This window comes from Lactuca virosa, chromosome 7 (genome assembly GCF_052849685.1).
Source record: "Lactuca virosa cultivar CGN04683 chromosome 7, Lactuca_virosa_CGN04683_v6, whole genome shotgun sequence".
NCBI lineage: Eukaryota > Viridiplantae > Streptophyta > Magnoliopsida > Asterales > Asteraceae > Lactuca > Lactuca virosa.
Window position 1 is genome coordinate 148431558 of NC_136432.1, and position 18773 is coordinate 148450330.

At 30.4% G+C, this 18773-nt stretch overlaps 2 protein-coding genes across 5 annotated transcripts; one reads left to right on the plus strand and one right to left on the minus strand.

The window, feature by feature from the left end:
• Window positions 1-2035, minus strand: LOC145127218 (uncharacterized). The gene is made up of 5 exons (XM_079062448.1): window positions 1852-2035; window positions 1731-1745; window positions 1310-1604; window positions 262-1190; window positions 1-155 (listed from the first exon to the last, which is right to left on the minus strand). Exons 1-5 carry the CDS (start codon window positions 2033-2035, stop codon window positions 1-3), a joined length of 1578 nt encoding a protein of 525 aa, XP_078918574.1.
• An 8018-nt stretch (window positions 2036-10053) lies between these two features.
• On the plus strand, window positions 10054-15878 carry LOC145124307 (receptor-like protein kinase FERONIA). Of its 4 annotated transcripts, none has more exons than XR_013715591.1 (5): window positions 10054-10748; window positions 11038-12929; window positions 13009-13307; window positions 15369-15504; window positions 15610-15878. XR_013715591.1 is itself a non-coding variant. In XM_079059596.1 (5 exons), exons 2-5 carry the CDS (start codon window positions 12887-12889, stop codon window positions 15765-15767), a joined length of 636 nt encoding a protein of 211 aa, XP_078915722.1. In that variant the 5' UTR covers window positions 10058-10748; window positions 11038-12886; the 3' UTR covers window positions 15768-15878. The 4 variants fall into 4 exon arrangements, 2 of the variants coding, with proteins under 2 accessions (XP_078915721.1, XP_078915722.1); XM_079059596.1 differs by having other exon boundaries at window positions 10058-10748; XR_013715592.1 differs by lacking the exon at window positions 10054-10748 and adding an exon at window positions 10758-10951.
• Window positions 15879-18773: the final 2895 nt, after the last annotated feature.

Genomic DNA, 18773 nt, shown 5'->3' on the forward strand with positions numbered 1-18773 from the left:
TTATGGCTCTTCAATTTTGTCTGGTATCTCAACGGAAATTATCAGATCGATATATTCAACAGTGGGTAACTTGTTGTCAGGATGCATAAATAAACATATATGACTATGCAACAAACCTCTCTTTTGAAATTCAATGGTATAAACATCTGCAAAATCTTTGGCAAAAAAGGAAAATATGATTAGACTGTAAAAACATATAAAAAATATACTATAATAAGAGTAATGTTTTATCAATAATGAAAAAAATATAATTTTAATTACATGCTTGAACTTTGCTGAAAATTTGATTCTCCCTTAAGTCTTTAATAAATGCATCAAGCTTGATCTTGAACAACCTACATAGTATATCAGGTCTGTCTTCTGGTTGAAGTGAAGTATCCTTAAGAAACCTTTTAATCTCTGGCCATTTAGGATTACACGTAAAGGTTATGAAAAAATTTGGATATCCAAACCATTTACATAGTGACATGGCATCCAAATAGTTTTGCAGCATATAACGTCCGCCACAAGTAAAGGACGAAGGTAATATGACATGTTGGCCGACATTGGAGATATTAGTGGTTCCTTGAGCTTTTTGGTTACGTAAATTCTCATACGAATCGCATCTAAGAACATGTTGTTGCCTACGTATGTAATGCAATCTCTCCGTTTCCATCATAGTATAAGCATCTACCAGAAATTGTTGAAACAACCTTTTAGAATTAAGAATGAGCAAGAACAAATGATCTCTATCTTGAATTCTAAAAGAGAAATATTCTCTCATTGTAAATTTCACCCGCTTGTTGTTGCTCGTAAATGACACACCTCTATGAAGAATGTCAACACTGTAACCATCATCCCCATATGGAAATAGTAATGGATATTGTAAAGGAAGGTATGAAGGATGCAATTCACTGATATGCTGTAGAAATCCAGTTTTTGTTTGAACAACAATATCCCTCTTTTCAATTGAATCACAAATGTCACCGACAAATAAAGCGGCAACCTCAGAAGCAGTCAATAGGTTATATGTTCTTCCATCTCGCTCCCTTCTCCCGATAAGTCGTAATTTCATATTAACTTGAGGATTTTTCTGAAAAGTATCTCGTACTATCCTATAAAATCTAACCAACACATTATTTGAATCCAACATCACCTCAATATCTTCAATAATATCACTATCAATTGATGTTGATTGATCCTTTTCCCCACTGAAATAATTGAATTTATACATAATATTAGTAATATATATAATAATAATAATAATAATAATAATAATAATAATAATAATAATAATAATTAATTATGAATAAGAAGTTTGAAAACATACCCAAAGCATCTTTGTCTATTTGAAATTTCGTTCTCAATATCATAAATGTATAACTGAGAGAATTTTGGTTCCGATCCTTTTGATGGTAAAAGACTTCCAATACTATGATAATTTTGACCACCCAGTCTGAAAATGTATGAAGCGTTTCCTTTATTGATTGAAGAATCAATTTTACCACCCATCGACGCAAAAGAAAACATTGAATTGTAACGGCGAATGTTTTTCATAAAGTGTTTGCTTTTAGAATCCGTATTTCGAAACATTCTTTCATAACTTGGGGGTGCTTTCTTTAAATCTGCAAGTTAAACTTTGCCATAACCACAACATAATGAATAATCCGTGTTCCCTTTTTCTTTACCTCTAATGGATTCATTTCTCCATAACTTTGCATGACATGTTTAACATACAACATTTTGATCACCATGATCCAAATATTCTGTAAGATAAAAGGCGTAGAAAAAATATCAGTGAATTTTATAACTATATACAACACAATATTTGAAATGTAAAAAAAATGAAAATGGATATTATTTTTTGATTACCTTTTGAGATACCAACTATTAGGTTTTCATTTATAACTTGATGTATATTTTCTACATCTTCTGTCAAATCAATCAACGGGATAGGGGATAAATGTTTCGAATTCCTTTTTAATTTATGGCATCCTGGATTTAACTTGATTGATGATGATGAACCAGTTTTTGTAGATGCATTTTTCGATGTCATATCATTTGAAAGTACATAGTATTGTCTTTTGTTTGGTAACTTGGAAGTGGCATAGTTATCGAAACTAATATTATTTGAACAAAATAAATAAAATCAGTATATATATCCGGATTATATAGAAAATGGATAATAGTATATTTTAAAAACAATAAATTATTACCATTTGTAATGTTAGATAACGGATTTCTAACATTTGTAATGTTAGATAACGGAGTTCTAACATTTGTAAAGGAAGGAGAGTATTGTATGATTGTATTTTGGATTCCAGGTGAATTAAATGAATCGACATTTTCAGTTTGACCAACAATGTTGGTTGATTGAGCTGCAAGTAACAAAAACTTATGAAAATTGAAGAAATATGTATAAAACAAAGTAATAACCTGAAATCATATAATATTGCAGGCTAATAAAAAAATACGAGAAATCATTTATTGTATATAAATGTAAAATAAGCGTAAAACATGGAATAAAAAATAAGTATTTTACAGTTATCCATGTTTTTTAAGAGATGCGGTATTGATGTACTTGGAACGTTGGATCTTGTATTCATTTTCTTCAATCTTTTATTTTCCAAATATAATTTTCTTTGTCTTCTTTTCTCTCTGGCTTGCAAGTGGTACATTTTATTGTTGTTTTCTGCATAAGAGATAATAGGACAACATATAAAATATATAATTAGGTAAATAATATGTTTATATAATAATATTAGAGAAATAAACGTACCTTTGTAAGCATTGGTTACCAATTTCGAAGAATATTGATTTGCAGCGGACGAAGAACTTGACAATTTATCTATTTTTTTAATGTTAATACATGTATATGTTATTAAAATAAATTTTATGTGAGTTAAAAAATAAGAAATAATAATAATAAAAATTTTGTATGAAAAAACTTACCTTTGTAAATTGAAGTATTAAGAGCTGTAGTTGTTGAAGATAGATGTATTGATGTAGTACCCAAATTAATATTATTTGTATTATCTAAGTAGAAACTATTTAATTTTCTAGTATTTTTTTTTGAAGAAAACGAATGCATTGTATGTTTGCAACCTTAACAGATAAATCAAATTAGTTTATAAATTAATATGCTTAACAGATAACAAGTAAGTAGTTCATATAATATTTATCTAGCGAACAAATGGGTAGAATGTCAATTTGTAGTCATTTTTAAGTATTTTTGTTAAGGATTAGCAAAAACAATACAATAAAACTGTGTAATTTTTTTTAAATGTTTTATTAAAATGTACATATAAAATAAGAATTAGTTTATTAATGTATTATTTTTTTTATAAAAAATAAGTCAATTGAAATTTTTTTACATTTATAAATAAAGTAAAATCAATATTTGATATTTGTTTACATTGTGTAATTGTGAATATAATTAAAAATATTAAACTTAATAATTTATAATTAATTACTTTTAATGAAAAATACACCATATGAAATGTGAAACATATTTTGGCCTTACAACCCAGAGGGAAATCGAAGAGCAAGGATATGAAGATGGGAATGAACCCTAAGCTTAAACATGATTTCAGCACAAACACAGAAATCGAGGAGGAATGAATCACGTTTCAGAGTTAAATACTGCCTGATAGTTTTTGCGATTCATTGATTAATCACATTTCAAGCAACCACTGCCAAACAACCATTTGTGTACATATCGATCAACCAGAGAAAAATATGGGATAGTGTTATGTATTTCTCTTCAGTCCAAGTGTGTTACCATCTATTGTTCTCGCTTCCTAATATCTACCCAACTCTCCTCGTAACCCTAGCCCAGACTCCCTCTCTCGCTTACTGTTTCCATTTTTTCCTCTCCATGTTTCCGTTAATTCGTGTTTATTGAATGAGATTACAATTCTCGGTATACAATTTCTTTATTGGGTACATAATAATTTTACGATTAAATGGTTATAGTATTACTACTTTTTCTCAATTTTGGTTGATCCTAAACACTAACGTAAACCCTAAAATATCAATACTCATACACCTCTGTTCCTCTTTCTCACATCATGTTTAATTTTTATTTTGTACTGATATTATTCTGATTGTGTGTATTATGTTTGACAAATGTCCGTTGTGTTTCAGGTAGAAAAAAATAGGATGTTGAGCTTATTGGCGATTAATTGGAAACCCAGAGGATGTTTAATGCTTTGCCTCTTCATATGTGTCTAATAGTGTGTGGGATGACAAAGAATACGATTGAATTTACTTGCAGTTAATTTCTATTATATGTTCTTTGCTGCCATAATTTGTTTGTTTTTTTATTTCTATAACCTACATCATCAATTTCATTCTGATCGTACTATTGCTTTAACTTTTATTAACCAAATCTTGATTGAAATGCTATAACAGATATCACTGATATATGATGTAATGAGATTGATAAAAGGAAGGTAAGTTGATTAGAGTTCACTGATATTCTATTTATTTTCCAAATCATTATATTTTTTTACAATCGTGTTTGTGTTTATACTTTCTGCAGATTGTTGGCATCCACTGTTAATATCTCACTAAAATATACAGTAGGTGCCATATATATATATATATATATATATATATATATATATATATATATATATATATATAACTAAATGTTCTGCTTGCATTTATATGTAAAAGGCATAGTATCACAAGGGTATTTTCTTCATAATTTTCTAACAAACTACAACTGTAGATAAGTTTCAAAATTATGTAAAGCTAATCTTATATGCAATAAAACTTTCTAATTAAGTCAACAGTGAAATTATGCATACCTTTCCAGAAATTATTCAAGTTCCAAACTTTTTTATCAGGCCAAGAGATATCCAACGCCATTGCATTGTGCAGCAAGAGTATTAATTAATTCTCAGATGGAAAATGGAGATTTTCCACAACAGGTAATAATCTTTTGCCAATAAAATTATTATCTGTTTTTTTAGATGATGAAAGCACATTGTGTTTTAGTATTTTGTTCTATATCAAAGTCGTAAAATGTGTTTTTTTTAAATAGTCAAAAAAATATAAGGGTTTGATAAGTACACAATATAGTTAACCGCTTAAATTGATAAATTGTGAACTTGTAAGTGTGTCGCTTGTATTTCTCACTAAAACTTTGGGAACAATGTGGGGTTCAAACACACACTAAAGTGCATATTCACATGTTTTTTAAAAACAACACTTATCATGTTTTAAAGGGAAAGAGTTCGATATGTTTCATAACATATCTTTTCAACACATTAAAAAAGCCCAATTTCACAAATTTCAAGCATGAAGATGCTTTTTGATCGATGGTTTTGTTTAGTTTGGTTGGAATTGGAGTTCAACTCCATTCCGACATTTAGTTGCAAATGAGTATGGAATTGGAATCTACAAAATCCTTTGACTAACAGATCTCAACATCCAAACAGAAACCCATGTAATCTAATTCCAAGCATTTCCTCATTGTTAAAAAAATACCCAAATATCCTTTTATTTTTAAAATGGTCACTTAAATATTAATAATTGATTTGTCTGTCAAACAATACCCAAATACCCTTTAAAATCTGTTCAATGTGCTTTATAAAATATAATTAAAAAAGTTAAATTTGACCAATGTAAAGCAAGAGGGGAGATTTCTATTTGCTGGATTTCATTTTATTTGGCCAGAATTGGAAATTGAAGAATAGAGTTACGAAGATGAATAACAGATACATATACACACACAAACATGTACATATACACACTGTCACAACTAGCAAATTAGGGTTAAGATTGTGATCCTTGTACAAGACAATTTCCTCCATGTAACCTTGCAACATCTTATTTAGTGAAATTCAAACTACAATGCTATTTAAGTTTATACTTCCATACATTGTGATTCAAGTCGAGACAGCTTCATGCAAGTCCAAGACTTGATCCAATAGCTAAGTCTAATCAATTTTGGGCCTTACCCCAAGAATTCTCGACCCAAAAACCCTATTGGACCAAGCTTTTTCATTGGGCCCTATTGGGCCGATAACTTCTTCATTTGGTCTTATTGGGCCGAAAACCTTTCTTTGGGCCCTATTGGGCTGAAAACTTCTATTGGGCTTTACATTGGACCGAAAACTCCTATTGGGCAGAAAATCCCTATTGGGCCAAGCCAAAAACTGAATCCCACTATTTTTGGGCCACCCTTTGGGCCGAGAACCTTTTGGGTTCGGTTGGAGTTTAAAAAAAAAGGAAAAAGGATATGGATAATAAGCATGCCACCTCCTTATTACCTCCCATGTAACAAATCCAAAATCCTCCATATATCAATGTAAACTTCACATCATCAAAGCTCAAGGTCAACTCTTCTCTTTCCCTCTCTCTTATCTCTCGGCCGAACCTACACCCCCACACACTTCACATTTTCATTTTCACTCACTTAGACTCAAGAACATCCTCCCATTCCTCCTCTCAAAAACTCAAACTTCTCTCATTTCTTTCCTCTAAAATTTTGTGGGTGTGTGTGTGTGTTATCTTCAAAGGAGTCTTCTTCAAAGGTTCATAAATTTGGTAAGACTTTCTTGTAACTCTTGTAAATCCAAACATTATTATGATAACAACTCCTTGTTTACACACTTTTGTTGTGTGTTAAGCTCTTAGAACACCACCATTTTTGAGAATCTCTCCAAGGCAAGGCTAGGCTAGAAATTTCCTTATTCTTCCTCCTACCACACGAAAATCCTCAAGGTGAGCTTCATACCCCACAATTTTCGTGTTTTTCATCCTTTTTTTTTGGGGGGGGGGGGATACAAGTCAAGTTTTGTTTAAATCTTTGGATGTTTGCATGCACTTGTGTGTTTATGTAACTACTTGTGTTTGAAATGTTAAATAGTTCATGCTAATACTCCATAAACTCTAGATTTACAAGCCTCATGAGGCTAGAGTAAATCTATCCTTTGGGAAGTTTCAAGTATCATGGTTATGTGTTGAAGATGAAACAAGTTCACAACTAAAATGGGGCTTAATATATGTTAAAAATCATAAAGTATATGTTAATAACATCTTTGTGTTATAAAAAGTTTTGTGGATATGTTTATTCATCCAAAATGGTGAAAATATGGGTTTTACACTAAAAAATGGTTAACTTTTGGACATATGCATTTTTAACACCTATACTTACACTAATAATGGAATATAATAAATTTCAAGATTTCTATATGTATTTTTGTAAAAATCGTGACATGCTAGAGTCACACCAAAATAGTATATTTTGTGTTACAAAACCCCTAAACTAAATTTTGGTGTGTTAAACAAGCTACAAATCTTGATTATTTTACTAAAAATACTTTTAACTAATAACATAGTCGTAATATGTTGTCACCATTTTAATAGTTTGAAAACTTAGAGGATTATGCTATTTACACAATTACAAGTAGACAAGGCCATTAACGATTATTTATAAAAAGTGTTATAAATAATTTAACTAAAACGGTATACAAAACATAATTATTACGACAGAGAAAAACTCATGTCATAAAACTGCAATCATGAATTTACACTAGTAATGTTATTTTCATTATTCAATAATAGGAGTCAAAGTTTGCGTAAATCTGTTAAGTCACTTGTGAGACTTTCCCTCGCCGTACCTACCTAGCGTGCATCGTAAGTCTTGTAGTTATAACTAGAGCCTCCTGGAGGGAGAGCGAGGTAATTGTGTATAGATCTATACGGGGTTGACAGCCCCCACACCTGAGCTGTTCGCTACAGCTAGACGAGGCCAGTCTAGGGTGAAAAATATCTTACCGAAACCGACGCTTGAAGAACATCATGACATACATTTTAGTCGTATCAAGCATGGTTGTAACGACTCACATAGGGATTAACTAATGTTATTTTGGATTTACGAAATTATACACTTCACTAGTTTTATAAAATATAAAACTATGCTTCACTTTTGTACCTTACTATCACCACTCCAGTCTTAGGGTTTTAAGACTACAACTTTTCATAAAATAGGAAATATGAGATTTTCTGGGAACACACACTCTTTTTAATTACAAACAAAAGAAAACAAAGGACACACATGCGATTATTCACAGTTTTAGAACGAGACTTACAAACCATTTTTCATAGAAAATATCGGATTTTCTGGAGCTTTACAAATGATTACAATCAAAGATGTTACAAAACTTTTTATACAAATATGCTTATGAACTCACCAACTTTTTAGTTGATGCTTTTCAAAACGACTTGTATTCTCATGGACTCGGTGAGCAGGTATTTGGGCTATGGATTTTGGATATTTGCTTACATTTTGGAGTATCATATTTTATGTCACTTTTGTGTAAATTTGTGAACATATACAATCGGTAAACAATGTATGTTGGTATCTTTTAATGTATGATGTTGGTCGTTGTGTTTCATTCATATTCAATTGTTATGATATTATAAAATGACGTCATCCGCCCCCGGACGTTTTCGCCGTCCTGGTTCGGGAGTGTGACACACACGGTAACAGATACATATACAAACAAATCGATAAAAAGAGCAGTGAAAGGAAGATGAAGATGAATACATTGAATAATCATAACAAAAACTTTTAATAGCATACCTAAAATAATAAGAGATACATATACACACAAACATGTACATATACACACGGTAACAGATAAATATACAAACAAATCGCTAAAAAGAGCAGTGAAAGGAAGATGAAGATGAATACATTGAATTAATCATATCAAAAAGTTTTAATAGCATACCTAAAAGAATAACAGACGACGACTTCAATATTTGATACTATGTTCTCTTTTTCTCTGAAATTTGGATTTGATGTGAATGAAACTAACCGTGATAATGTATTTAAAAAAATAGATTAGGTAAGTTATGCTATTTAAGGATTTGATAAGCATGACATATTTGAAAGATTTAATTATCGTTTAAAATTAAATAATGATTATTTACTTTCCATTTTTTTTAATGTTGCAGGAAATTGAGTAATTGACGTGCAAAAATAAAGCAATCCATGTGTACAACGAAGGGCAATAGCGGAAATTCATTTTATGAAAAAGAGTGGGAAAATTCGATTGGGGGTTGGGGGGTGCTATTTGAATGCTACATGTACAATTCATACTTATTTAGTAGATTAGAGGATTATTGCCATTTAATTTAAATGATAAAAACAGAATATTGAATTTAGAAGGAAAGTAAGTCAATTGATGCAATTGAAATCCATTTATTAGATAAAGAAAGACAAGTTCATTTGACCTATAAATACAATATGAAATTAAAAAAATGAAAAAAAAACTACAATGCAATGTGGTAAAATTTGTTTGAAAATAACAAGAAAATGACACGTTAGTGAAAATCAATGAGAATGTTACATATGGTAAAATTGATTTTCATTTATTAGTATAGATTAATGTATAAGTTTGATTATTTGGAATAAAAAACAAGACATTGTGGTTATGAAAGAAGGGAATTTGGATGGTAGGTATGCTAGTGATTAAGGGGTGTTTAGGATTTCTTCTTTACTTTAAAACTGTTTTTGAACAAAAAAACATTTATTGAGTTATAGTGGTAACGAAATGAGTTTTGTAAAAAAAATGTTTTGATTATATTTGATAGGTGGCAAAAACCAATAAGTTAATAAATAAAAAATTGTTTTACTTAATATCTTTGTCTTGAAGCTATTATAGTTAAAAAAAACAAAAAAGAAAAAAAAAGATAGTGTAAAAAAACCAGATTTTACATAATTTTTAAAATTTCTTTTGGAGGTAATAAAAAAGCTGTTTTGAAAAATGTTTTTAAGTTTGTTAAATATTTTTTAGACAAAACTGCACGAACCGTCCCTGTGGTTAGCTGAAAATTACCACTTTGGTCCAAAAAAGTTTGGACTAGCACCAGAGGTCCAAACTTTTCATTTGTTGCGAGTTTGGTCCGATTTTGTTTGAACTTTTTTATAAAGACGATTTTACCCCTGATTATTTAATATTTTATTTTTCTTTTATTACAACAATTAAAAAGAATTAAAAATAAAAAAAAAAAGAAAATAATCTCTCTCTCACTCTCTCGCGTAGGAAAGCACCATAGATCTGTACAAAAACGTTAATGTCCATGTGACCTCTCCTAATACCCCCAACCCCAAATTTAAGAAGCCCAAGAAAAGTAGAAAAGAACGATCGATCATTCGATCTTCAAGCTTTCTGCTCCAGGAATCGAAGTTCCAGTCGTTGCAGATCTGAGAATCAAGTTCTCCTCAATGGCGGTGGTGAAGAAGATGAAGCGATCGTGATGACCGATCGTGAATGAAATCAAACATTAGCCTCTGATTGATGACTGATCGTGAAGAAGATGAAGCGCCTCCGGCGCATGACGGGACCGGAGAAAATGAAGAATCGTAAGAAATCTTAAGTAACATTTCGATTGAGGGGTGTGGTTCGACGGTGGATGGCGATTCGCGAGGGGAAGAGAAGAAGGCTCGCAGGCGGCTAATCCCGGTGCTCCTGGGTCGATTAATAGCGACGAGGGAGATCGTCGGTGGGTGTAACGTGGTCGTCGACCATGGAACAGGTGAGGGAACGAGATGGGTAGGGCAGTAGTGAGGGTCGATTTCCTGCGAAAGCTTTGTTTCCGGAGATCGATGAGGGAACGGGATGGGTAGGAGAGAAGCAACATCGGCGCATGTGGTGTGTTTGGTAGTGGAGCTCGACGGGAAGAAGTGCACGTGCGATGGGGGGGGGGGGGGGTGTTTGGCGTTGTTGTTTCCTCGACAATCACAGGTTTCCTTTCATCTCTCTTCTTTTTATTTCGACTGTAAATCCATGGGGTTTAGTCAATAGATTTAGGTTAAGATGAGTGTTTGTTGATTGATTCTTGACTGAAATGGATAAATGGAATGCATGAGCGAGGTTAATCTTTTACAGGAAATCGATGGGTGTATGTTTGTTTTTCTTGACAGAATCGATGGGGTGTAAATCACTAGGTTTAGTTTTGTGTTTTGGTTACTTGAAATTGCCATGGAAAGAAGATGAAACAATAACAAGGAGTGGTTGTATTTCTCATTTGCAGGTATACATGAAAAGAACAAGAATGCTCTTGTGTTCTTGGCTGGGAACGAATGCAGAAGGGAAGAACAAGGATATGTGTTGACTGTATTGGTTTATGAGAGAGAGACACAGAGAGAGTATTTTCTTTTTTCTTTTATTTTTAATTCTTTTTAATTGTTGTAATAAAAGAAAATTAAAATATTAAATAATCAGGGGCAAAATTGTCTTTATGAAAAAGTTCAAACAAAATCGGACCAAACTCGCAACAAAATGAAAAGTTTGGACCTCTGGTGCTAGTCCAAACTTTTTTGGACCAAAGTGACAATTTTCAGCTAACCATAGGACCATTTGTGCAGTTTTGTCTATTTTTTACTTATTGGCTTTTTAAAAAAACCAATAAACCAATAAATTGTTTTTGAGTTAACAAATAGGTTTTTTGTGTGTATATATTATGAGTAAAGTACAAAAACGATACTCGTGGTATATTTCATTCTTTACTTTTTCATCCAAAGGTAAATTAGTCATTTAAAAACAGTAAAATGTTTAGGAATTAGGAGCAAATATACAAGGTTTAAAAAGCATAAGGACCAGTGGTGTAGTGCTGTCTAACATTATCATTAAGTTGTCACTTTTTCATAACCAGAAGGACTATTCGTGAAAAATTGTCTAAATTCATTGAAAGATGACATTTATGAATTTGTTTGGTATATACGATTGCGAAAGGCTGGAAGATAGGAGGAAATGTCTTCTCATCTCCACGAAAAAGGACATTTTGCAACTTGTAAGTCCGCTCTTTCATCATTTTTTGACCATAATCATGTCATTTGCTACCGACGGTGGCAGGGAACCTGAACCTTCTACCTCCGCCCCTGCTTCCGCCTCCACCTTTACCTCCATCTCCACCTCCGTTGAATGGTCACAACCATGCCGTAACTTCGAATTTCCTGAAATTCTATTAGCAACAGAAAACTTTGACGAATCATTAGTAATTGGGCGTGGGGGTTTTGGGAAAGTTTACAGAGGTAAAATTATCAATGGATCAAGTGTTGTCGTTGCTGCCATTAAACGATTGGATTCCATGTCCAATCAAGGCGCAGCAGAATTCTGGGCAGAAGTCGATATGCTATCCAAATTGCGTCACTGTCACCTTGGCTCTTTGATTGGTTACTGTAATCATGGGAAAGAGATGATCCTTGTGTACGAATATATGCCTCATGGAAATCTCGAAGATCATCTCCACAAACTTTCTACTCCTCTTTCATGGGTTCAGCGACTGAAGATCTGCATAGGTGCAGCTCGTGGGTTGGACTACCTCCACACTGGTACAGGTATTGGGTTGGGTGTTATACATCGCGATGTCAAGAGCTCAAATATATTGTTACATGAGACATGGGCAGCTAAAATTTCGGATTTCGGGTTGTCTAGAATCGGTCCAACTAATCAGACATCTACTTACGTGAACACTCTTGTTAAAGGAACTTTTGGGTATCTTGATCCCAACTATTTTACAACCGGAAGGCTTACCAGGAAGTCTGATGTGTATTCTTTTGGAGTGGTATTGTTGGAGGTTCTGTGTAGGAAACGTGCAGTGGATAAAAGTCTTGATGAGGAGCAATGGGGTTTAGTGGGATGGGCTCAAGAGTATATCAAAGAGGGAAAGTTGAAGCATATAGTTGATTCTGATATAAAGGATCAAATATCCACAAAATGTTTGAAGGAGTTTGTTCGAATTACAGAGAGATGTTTGGTCTGTAATCCAAAGCAGCGACTTATGATGACTGAGGTTGTGTTCAGTCTTGATTTTGTTCTCACCTTACAAGAGAAAACCAATAGTTCTTTACAGGCTGGCAGGCAAAACAATATTCAGTAGAATGGTTAATATGCTTCTGTTTCCATCCGGTGGGGAGAACTCTGGTATTTCAAGCTCCTCATGAAACTGTATCCACAAAGTCTTTATATATAATTTAAACATGTTTTTATGAATCTATTTCAGCGCATAGTGATCCAAACCTATCAAGTAATAACAATGGTGATATGTTTTCGGACACCGCAGAAGTTCCTATAGATTTCAGAGTTCCTAATTCAAGTTTGAAAGTATTCAAGTTTTCTGATTTAAAAAAAGCTACAAGCAACTTTAGTCATCATTTTGTATTGGGCCAGGGAGCTTTTGGAACGGTGTTCTTAGGTTGGATTGACAAGAAAACATTTGTTGCTTCAAGAAATGGTGTTGGCATTCCTGTTGCTGTTAAAAGGCGCAGGTCATCAAGCATTCACGGACATTCTGAATGGCTAGTAAGTATCAATAACTGCACATAAACTTATATCTATAATCAAGACAACGAATTTAGATTTTCATGGGAAAATTTCGGAATCTAAGCCTATTTCTCCTTTCACATTAATTCTGCGCACATTTTATCAAGCACCAGCTGGTGTCTAACATGATAGCTACTGACCAGTGCTTGGAGTACGGGAATTCTCACTGGTCAGTGTCATCATCATATTACAAATGGATTGGAAATTTGGAATGTATGTATGATATGATCAAAATTAGTGGTGTATCAAATCTCTTGCAATGTCTACAATAATGTTCAAACAACAAGAGCTTGTATCATTATTTTCTCGTTAATTTGGTTTAAGGATAAAGTATTTCAATGATTCTAGAGGTACAGTTTTGGAATTCTTTTTATCTGATTATAAAAGTAAATAAACTACTTCTGTAGACAGTTTTGATGGAGTTTCAGGGTAAATTATCTCCGTGATTTATTTCTAATAGTAACACAGTGTTCTGGAGTATGGAGAGAAAAGAAATGAAAAGAAAGGTTAAACTCTCTTTTTGCACGTTTTTGAGACCTAACAATTTTTCAATCATACGCTTCATATTTAATAGATTGTAGTTTAGATGAGGCTTAGTTTGGTAGTTAGAAAAGGTTATAAAAAATTCACTTTCCTTTCTCTTCAATTCATTCCACATTTGGGAGGAAGTTTTGAAGCTCAGTTCCTTCTCCTTCTCTCCAATAATACTCCAGAATACTACTTTTTTTATTTTTTATTTATTTTTACTTTTCTCCTGTTTCATTCCATATGATTTCTTTTTGCTCCTAAAGACCAACTCTAGATCATATAAGAAAAGGAAATAATACCACTTCAGTTATTCTAAATAAACTGATTATGTTCTTTGGATAGATACTAAAAATAGCAGGAGGCTTTCACTTTATTTGTGTACTAGTTGTGAGACCTGTATGTTATAAAACAAAAAATTAAATATGAAGGTTAAACAAGAATTCATTTAAATATGAAATTTTAGATTTGAAATTTAAATTTGAAATTTAAATTTAAAAGGAAACATATTAAATACTATATGAGTAGTAATATTGTAATATATTGGTTATTTTCAATTAAGACAATTATTAATTGAGGTGTAAATATGATGTGTTAATTAAGAAAAGATAAAAATACCAAAAAATGACAAATGGAAAAAACATTTATTCAAAAATACCAAAAAATGACATGTGTTAAGTTAAAAAGAGAGTGACATGTGGCAAAATTATTTTCATTTATTAGGGAGGATCTAACATCTTACTTTCATTTCTTCCTATCAAAATATTGTACTTTGAAAACTCTACCAATTATTGTAATTTCATCCAAATAGCAAGGTTATAAAAATCGCTCGACGGTAGCTCGGCGGTCGACTGGCAATAAATGATTAATCGGACTAGGCGGGGATTAATCTGAGATTAATCGGGGACCCTAAATTATTAATAAAATTATTTAAAAATTAATATTTCCTAAAAAAATGAAGTATTTGGAAATTCAAAATTTCAAAAATTTGAAAATTTGAAAATTTTAGTATAATATTTTATAATTTGAAAACTTAAAAATTTGAAAATTTAAAATTTTGGTCTAATATAAGAAAAATAAAAATTTTGAATTTTTAAAAAATTTTCCGCCTATAACCGCCGAGACCGCTAAGGGCCGCCAAGAACCGCCAAACCCGAGTTTGACCGATTTTGACCAATTTCCGCCAAACACCCTAATCGTAATCGGTTCAAGGCCGCCAAGCGATTAATCGGCCGCTAATGCCGATTTCTGCAACACTGCCAAATAGAAAGAATTTTTCATTGCTATAATTGGGTAGATTTTCAAAGTATATAATGGAAAGAAAATCAAAGTAGAATGGTATAATGCACAGATAAATGGAAGTTTGTAGATATTTCTTGCATTTAGCCCTTATTTTCATTATCTGTGTACTATTTTGTGAATGCAAACGAGTCTGTTTTCTCATAGAACATTACTAGAAATTTCCGTTTGTAAAATCTCTTTGTTGAACATAACTAAATTATGTTTTGATTTCAGTCAGAGATACGCTTTTTACGATGCTTGGCTCATTCCAATATTATTAGTCTCTTGGGGTACTGCGATGATGAACTACAATACTTCCTTGTTTATGAGTACATGCAAAACCGAAGTTTGGATCGCTTTTTGTACAGAAGTAACCTATACTTGAATATCTCTAAAACTGAATTTTTTATTTTTACTCTAAAGTTGAATTATTTCAATTAATGAAGTATCTGATGTGACATGAATAATTTTGCAGGTGCACATGTTAGGGCTCAACCTCTATCATGGAAAACACGTCTTATCATACTGATAGGAGTAGCCCGTGGACTCACTTATGTTCATTCGTCAAAAGATGAAATCATACACCGTAATGTTGAAAGCTCTAGTATATTGTTGGATCAAGTATGTTTTTAGCTATTAATAATTTACAATTTTGTTCAAAAGCTTTCTATACTTATCATCTATATGCCATTGAAAATAGGGTTATATGCAACAAATAACAACATACATCCCTTGAGTTGTTTATTATAGCGCCATACTTTAATATTTGGGAGAATTTTATATATGCCCTTCTTAAACATTAAAATATCATATTTTCCCAACTTAATTTCTTATTTACCCTTTATAAACCTTCAAAATATCATATTTGCCAAAATCTATTTTTACAATGTTTTTAATAGTTTATGACCAGTTTTTATATCTTAGAATTATTATAATAATAAAAAAAATTAACCATATTATCCCTACGTCTATAATAATGGAACGTATACTTCTAAATTGTTGGAATGTCGCTCTCTTGACAAACAAACCGCTTCATCTTCAGCCCTCTCCATGGAATATATGCATTGATTGCTTAACTTTTGTTGTTGTTGAATATTGTCATGTTGTAAATGGATGATATTTTAGATATTACCATTGATATTTTGATGTTTAAGAAGGGCATATATATATATATATATATATATATATATATATATATATATATATATATATATATATATATATATATATATATACTAGTAGGTTACCCGCGCGATGCAGCGGCGTAGATTTGTTCCCTTCCTGGCGATTAGTTTCCATCCAAATTTTTTTTTGTTTTTATGGTCGTCAAATTGTTTTCTTTTGATGTATAATTTCCTTTCGGTAGACATTGTTATTTATGTTAAAAATAAAATGATTTTATTATTTTGTTTTAAAAGTACATGCTTTTTAGTTAAAAAAAATATGTTATTGTTTATGTTTAAAACAAACATATATTGTAAAATTACAATAGACTTTCTTTCGCTATAATAGATTTTCTTTCGCTAGGCATTAAATAATTAATTTGAATGATAAATATCTTATAATATTACTAAACATAGTCAAATTTGAAACAAATGTAATGAAAAGCAAACCACTAACATATAGAGAACGTCAAAATTCTACGGGATAAAAATTATTCGTATCATCTTTGTTAAAATTGTAATAAACAATTGTTTCTCCATCAAAGCTATCAGTCAACTGATCACTAATTTCAACGATATTACTATTTTTATTTGAAAATATTCCCTAAAATAATATAATCTGAAGATATTTGAAATATAATTTGTATAAAAAATAAGTATGCAACTATTTGGTTTTTTTTAAATACAAATAATAATTACATATGCATCACAAACGCTTTTAAATAAATATAACATATGTATCGCAATTTAAAAATAAATAAATAAATAAAATATTGTATAAACATTAACATTTAACTGCATATTGCAAAATACATAAACAAATTAATAAATGCTCAAGTAACAACCACATTACCACAATGCCGTTACCATCATTTTTATCTTTCTTTTTCTTTTTATTTTTATTTTTTTTGTAAGAACCATTTTCCAATATCATATTTACATTACTCTATTTTTCTAGATTTAATCGTGACTTTTTAGAATTCTAATATATTATTAATTATTTAATTTTAATTTTTTGAGCTCATTTTTATCATTTACTTCCTCTTGCTAAATAGACAATATGAATTTAAAAAGGTGTTTAAGTTTCTATTTTTCATTAAATGCATCATATGGATTTAAAAAATAATATAAGTGAAATAAAATTAGTGACGACTATAAAAATTTATTTGTTATAGAGATACGATTCAAATATTAAAAAATAAAAACGTATATTTATATTTGATAAGTAACTCTTATTTTGTTTTACAGATATTATTAATTATTGAAGTTAAGAAAAATATACATCAATATTAATATTATTTGAAACTACTTTTAAGTTATTTAATAAGGTTTGTATCTTTATGTTTGTTTGAAATATATTAAAAATATGCTAACATCCATCAATGTTAAGAAATATTCGATTGTCATAATTTTAATTTGACATATAATCAATTTAAAATTTTTGTTTGACAACATCTTATGACCAACGTAGTCAAATATTAAAATGTTTAAAAGATCACGTATACGTCTTTATTTGGTTAATATATTTTAAGTTATTTATATTTCTCATTCTTTTATATAATATTTTTTTGGAATTTTTTGGAAAGTGATTTGAAATGACAACCAATAATACAAAACTTGTATTATAGATCACTAAAATTTTAATTGTATAAAACCAACTTTTATTTTGATTGTCATTTTAAATCATTTTCCTTATTTTGTAATATCGTCCTTCACGATAGCGTTCAATAATAAAGTTTGTCAGTTCTAAACAAAAATGAAATATTTTTATTTTATATTTGGAATAAAAAATTTATATAATTATAACTTTAAAACAGAAAAAAATATATACTGAGTTTATAATTAGTTTATTTTCACATAATATAATTTGTAGTTACTCCACTTACTCGTTATAGTTTGTAATTACCTTACAGATCACTCAAAATTTTAGTAAAAAATGATTAATTTAAGATTTTGTATTACTTATTCACTTAATATAAACTATAATTAATATCAATAAATAACTTAATTTTTATATTAAATAAGTATTAATAATTAATAATTATGTCTGATTATAAATAGTGTGGTTCACTTATTTTTTACTTTTGTGTATAAGTTACTCGGTGTTGGTGATAAACAAAAGTCAAAAACTTTATAGGTTACAAATGACTTTTGAAAGGGTTGTGCTATAAGTACCCCTTAACTGATTTTACCCCCTAACATCAATCTAATCAACCTTTTACATTTGATTTGACATCATTTTTTTTTCTTTTTTTTTGTTTTTTTTCCTTTTTGTTTTTTTGTTGTTTTTTCTTTTATTATTATTATTAATAATATTAATAATAATAATATTATTATTATTATTATTATTATTATTATTATTATAAATTTCGATAACCATATAAAATTCGGACAACATTATAAATTCGAACGACATTATAAAATTTCAACGACTATATAAAATGGAACAAAAGTAAAGTTTGTTTCCAATCCGCAT

Bases quoted from the DNA above. Each gene is read 5' to 3' on its own strand.
- LOC145124307 (XM_079059595.1), top strand. From the start codon at position 11,698: ATGACATTTATGAATTTGTTTGGTATATACGATTGCGAAAGGCTGGAA.
- LOC145127218 (XM_079062448.1), bottom strand. From the start codon at position 2,035: ATGACATCGAAAAATGCATCTACAAAAACTGGTTCATCATCATCAATC. The intron at 1,191-1,309 runs GTATGTTTTCAA...CAATTATTTCAG, and splicing joins AATAGACAAAGATGCTTTGG to TGGGGAAAAGGATCAATCAA. The intron at 156-261 runs GTAATTAAAATT...TTTTTGCCAAAG, and splicing joins TTTCAGCAAAGTTCAAGCAT to ATTTTGCAGATGTTTATACC.